The sequence below is a fragment of the Montipora capricornis genome, chromosome 9 (genome assembly GCF_036669925.1).
Source record: "Montipora capricornis isolate CH-2021 chromosome 9, ASM3666992v2, whole genome shotgun sequence".
Classification (NCBI taxonomy): domain Eukaryota; kingdom Metazoa; phylum Cnidaria; class Anthozoa; order Scleractinia; family Acroporidae; genus Montipora; species Montipora capricornis.
In genome coordinates, this window is record NC_090891.1 from 30,433,376 (window position 1) to 30,438,375 (window position 5,000).

The window sequence follows — 5,000 nt, forward strand, 5'->3', positions numbered from 1 at the left end:
TTTTAACATTTTCTTTCCTCGTGCCATCGAATTCCGGTAGTGGTTGCAACGGATAGAGCTCACGAAAACGCTCCTCGAGGATGAACTCTACTGTTAACCACATCCCTAGCGGCATACAATTATCTAAAAATCTCACTTCTAAAAACCTATGCACGGAAACTTTCACTCCAACAGTTTATTTTTATGATTTTCGATGGATGAGCAGATGAGCCTACATCTCGCTATCATGACCGATTTCTCGAATTGAAGGCATTTTTCCACTGCCATTTTTTCCGAAACAAAGTCGGTGACCCCCACTTTTTTTGGCATTTTTGGAGTAAGTACTTCATTACCTAACTCTAGGCGAGAAATGAAGAAAATCTCACCGTGGGAAGATTTTGGAGCGAACGTCCTTAAGTTTACGTAAGTCAGCCTCAACAGTGTCAAATGGCTATTATGAAACACCTCTGGATATTATTAACTGTCAAGAATCGGAATTTAGACGGAAATCGGTTGGAGTTTACTCTAGTATAGGCACAGGTAGCCCAAGCTCGATATATGAGCAGCTCTTTATATGATGACCTTTGCATTGTTTTTTGCTCGCTTTGTCGACCCTCAACCCAGCCCAGACCTAGCCGCGCGAATCCAAGATGGCGACCTCATTACGAATTCCGGTTTTTTCTACCATCCAACCGCCTGCGTACAGGCTAACCAGGGTGGGAAAATGCTTAGCTTTAAAATCAGGAAAGAACCAATTCACCGTTGCTGTTGAGAAAAGTGTATGCCAGGAAAAACAAGTTGCATCTCGGTAGCCTGAAAGTTAAGAAATACTTTGCCTGTTTTTAAATTAACAAATACACCAATACATCACTAACGTTTCATGTTTAACCGGAGAATTAGGGAAGCAGATGTTCGAAGGTGTAATAGCTGTTGACTTTTATTCCTCAGTTATCGAGTTCCATAAGTATAAAACTTAAAAATGGTTTGCTTTAAAATCAGAAAAGAACCAATTCACCGTTGCTGTTGAGAAAAGTGTATGCCAGGCAAAACAAGTTGCATCTCGGTAGCCTGAAAGTTAAGAAATAATTTGCCTGTTTTTAAATTAACAAATACACCAATACATCACTAACGTTTCATGTTTAACCGGAGAATTAGGGAAGCAGATGTTCGAAGGTATAGTAGCTGTTGAGTTTTATTCCTCAGTTATCGAGTTCCAAAGGTATAAAACTTAAAAATTGTTTGCTTTAAAATCAGAAAAGAACCAATTCACCGTTGCTGCTGGGAAAAGTGTATGCCAGGCAAAACAAGTTGCATCTCGGTAGCCTGAAAGGCCTGAAAGTTAAGAAATAATTTGCCTGTTTTTAAATTAACAAATACACCAATACATCACTAACGTTTCATGTTTAACCGGAGAATTAGGGAAGCAGATGTTCGAAGGTGTAATAGCTGTTGACTTTTGTTCCTCAGTTATCGAGTTCCAAAAGTATAAAACTTAAAAATGGTTTGCTTTAAAATCAGAAAAGAACCAATTCACCGTTGCTGTTGAGAAAAGTGTATGCCAGGCAAAACAAGTTGCATCTCGGTAGCCTGAAAGTTAAGAAATAATTTGCCTGTTTTTAAATTAACAAATACACCAATACATCACTAACGTTTCATGTTTAACCGGAGAATTAGGGAAGCAGATGTTCAAAGGTGTAATAGCTGTTGAGTTTTATTCCTCAGTTATCGAGTTCCATAAGTATAAAACTTAAAAATGGTTTGCTTTAAAATCAGAAAAGAACCAATTCACCGTTGCTGTTGAGAAAAGTGTATGCCAGGCAAAACAAGTTGCATCTCGTTAGCCTGAAAGTTAAGATATAATTTGCCTGTGTTTAAATTAATTTGAAATAAAGAGAATAAAGAAATAATTTTCCATTTTTTAATTGCATGATGCTGGCCGTTTTAAAGCGTGTTTTAGAAAATATTTCAAATTGATTTATTCTGCCTCTGGACTATTTTGACACGTCACTCAAAATTAATTTAAAATAATTTGAGATATTTGTCGTCATTAAAAACTTTATGACGAAGTCGGCCCAACAAATGTGTCGAGATTAACACCTCTCTCTCCCTTTGTCTCTCGCTCTGCCTTTTTAGTGTGAGTCTTGTTACAACTCCCACTGAGATTTAGGTAAATTTTTTTTACCGAAACAGCGGGGACCCACATTCCTGGCCCAAGTTAAGCTCCTCATAAATACTACAGCAAAGTATCAAAAAAGAATCCGGCAGTGTGGCAAGTTTACAAAAAGTGTTCGAGAGCGGGAAAAAGCACTTCTCTGCCTTCTTACCGGCACGGATAAGCTGCTGTTTGCTGCTGAATGTGAGTTCTTTTATGATATCCCGGCTTAATTGCGACAAGAGTCGAGCGAGAAAGAAGTAACAAAAATTTGCTAAATATAGAAAAACTCGCTTAAGATAACAAAGTTTCAGAAACTTGTTGTACCAAAAAGAACTGATGGCACAAGATGGCGAATAGTAAGGTCATGAAAGTAGCAAAGTTTGACTCAAACTCTGTGAGAAATTTATGATCTAGTTGCTCTTAAAATATAGGAAAAATAAACCGACTATGTAAATACAATCCATGCACGATGAATCTCAAATGTTCTTCGAAAATTTGAATGCTATTCTTTAGCAAACCTCGAAAACCACTCCTTTCCTTAGCAACTTTTGGAGAAACAATAGCTCAGTTGTTTTGAAAGCCGAGCTGCCCTGACGCGTCAAAATACAACCAAATTGCTGTAGATCAATCGGACGGCTGCAAATGTTTGAAAAATGGCAAACTCTCAACTACACTTGAAATTGTACTTTTTTTTCCATAAACCGAAAACAACATTATATGCACGATTCTGCGAAAAAAAACAAAAAGGTGACCTTTACAATGGGACTAAGTTCCCAATCGTTTGAAAGAAGCTTGATTTTAATAGCAAAATTCTCAAAAACTGACACAAACCTCGGCGGAATATCAACAACAAAAAGAGAAAACAAGTTATAAGTCAAACAAAGCATGTTGCAAGATACGACAACAACGAATGCCACTCGGTTCGGTGGAAACAAGACATTGGAGCACTTAAATTTCGTATAAAAAAGTTACAAGAAAGAGAAGTCCGTTTGCGATCGAATACTATGTGTTGTCGCATTTTTACTGTCAAAAAGTTGCATTTTAATTGTTATTACAGATTTCAATGATGTTTGAGAGAGAGAGCATGCAATGACTGTCGATTCAAAGGCCTGTTTCTGACGGAAGGGAATGATCAAGTCGCAAGATTTTCCAGCCAGTCAAAACAATATCTCTTGCCCTCTGAAACCAATTTGGCCCGCGACAAAACCGAACGTTAATCGGTACTAAGCGATTCTGATGACCCGATTCTGAAGGGCAAACTCCAAGTTTATCCGTAATGGCCATCTCAAGGTTAATTTTTTTTCCGTGAAAATGAAGCATTTTCGGCAACGCGAGAAATACATTTTAATGTATTTTCGTTGCATTTCATTTTCCTTGGATTTTTTTAAGTTTTAAGGTAAAAAGAGATTCTACACATCTGACTTGTCAAGTTAGATCGTCAAATTAGGCAAATCCTGTTTTTTTCTTACGAATAATAGTGTCAAAATTTGAGAGCCTTGTTAGCTACGAGAAAGAATATCATGTGCATTCTTTATAACGCAGACTGTAGGAAATAAGTGCATGTGTGAGCCTTTACAACAATGACGCAATACGATATTCTTAAATGAATGAGAGAAACGCAAAAAAAGTAATTAAAGAACACAAACCAAACAACACATTCGAATTTCAATTCTTCAAAAAGAAAGACGATAGTTCCTGCAATGTTTACAATGCCTCTAATGTTGATGTCGAGAACAGATTTTATCGCAACAAAAGAACGGTTTGCCTTTCCGATCGGAACGAACACAGCAAAGAAGTGGAAATCAATCGTATGAAAGATGAGCTACATCACCGCTTGGCCACACTATATCTGCAAACTCTTTAAAATCAATCGATCTGTCAAAGCTAAAACACCCAAGGAGCTTTTCATTTACAAAGTGAAAAGAGAATCTACTTGGGTCTAACAGAAGCATTGAAATTTCAATACTTGTTGGAGCTTTTGGGATTAGAATACGATACTAGAACTTGCACTGCCTTATTTGCCAATGCACGCGAAAATGAGCCTCGACTAAGTGTGTAAATAACATGCGAGGCCGCCTCGCCTCGACCCAAGCCCCCACTCGCTTTTCACACGCAGTTCTTTTCGTTTTCTCGACTATCTGAGAGCCTGGAACAGGCTAGGGCGCTTACTAAACATCCTTTGTGGCTATTGTTGTGAGAGAGGTAGGCGTCTCTCAACACAATGCTTACTTAAAATTTGTTTGCGCACTGTTAATGCTCTTATGGTCATTTCTTTCACAGCGGTCGGCAGCTGACACCCATTAGCGAAATTCGAAGAGAGAGGTAAAGACAGAAAACACCGGAAGAAAAGGTAAGCTGACGCCATCGGGTCTTTAGAAACAAACTCGCTCAAATCGCACCAAAAAGGAGTAATTATGAATGATACATGGACAAATGGAAACCACACCGACAATGAAAGCTCTCCCTCCGATAGTGGAGATCAATTAGAGGTAGACATGGTTTTCAGCGCATGGTTTCCGATCACAATAGCTTGCCTCATAATTGCAACTAATGTAACCGTCATGGTTTTGTTCATTCGCCATGGTTCTCTCAGAACTGTCACTAACTCGTTTCTCGTCAGTCTTGCGGCGAGTGATCTGCTTGCTGGTCTGATCGGTATTCCTCTGACAATCAGCTGCAATGTGTTTCATGTGTTTGGAGACGCGTTCTGCTCGCCTTCCCTGATGATATGGGTATTTATATCAGTTTCCACGGTGCTTCATATTCTACTTGTATCAGTCGACCGCTTCATCGCCATCAAATATGCCATACGGTACTACAATATCGTCACGCGCAACGTCTTCTTTGTACTTACGTCTCTCACTTG

At 38.7% G+C, this 5,000-nt stretch overlaps 2 protein-coding genes across 2 annotated transcripts in view; one reads left to right on the plus strand and one right to left on the minus strand.

Moving 5' to 3' along the window:
• Nucleotides 1-5,000, minus strand: part of LOC138014938 (leucine--tRNA ligase, cytoplasmic-like) — a 64,787-nt gene that overhangs the window by 24,785 nt on the left and 35,002 nt on the right. The gene's annotated exons all lie outside the window — the stretch shown is intronic.
• LOC138014937 (histamine H2 receptor-like) overlaps nucleotides 4,609-5,000 on the plus strand; it is a 1,787-nt gene continuing 1,395 nt past the window's right edge. Inside the window, exon 1 of the mRNA XM_068861831.1 lies at nucleotides 4,609-5,000. This exon is cut by the window's right edge and continues 1,395 nt beyond it. Coding sequence (XP_068717932.1) covers nucleotides 4,630-5,000 — 371 coding nt within the window. The 5' untranslated portion in view covers nucleotides 4,609-4,629.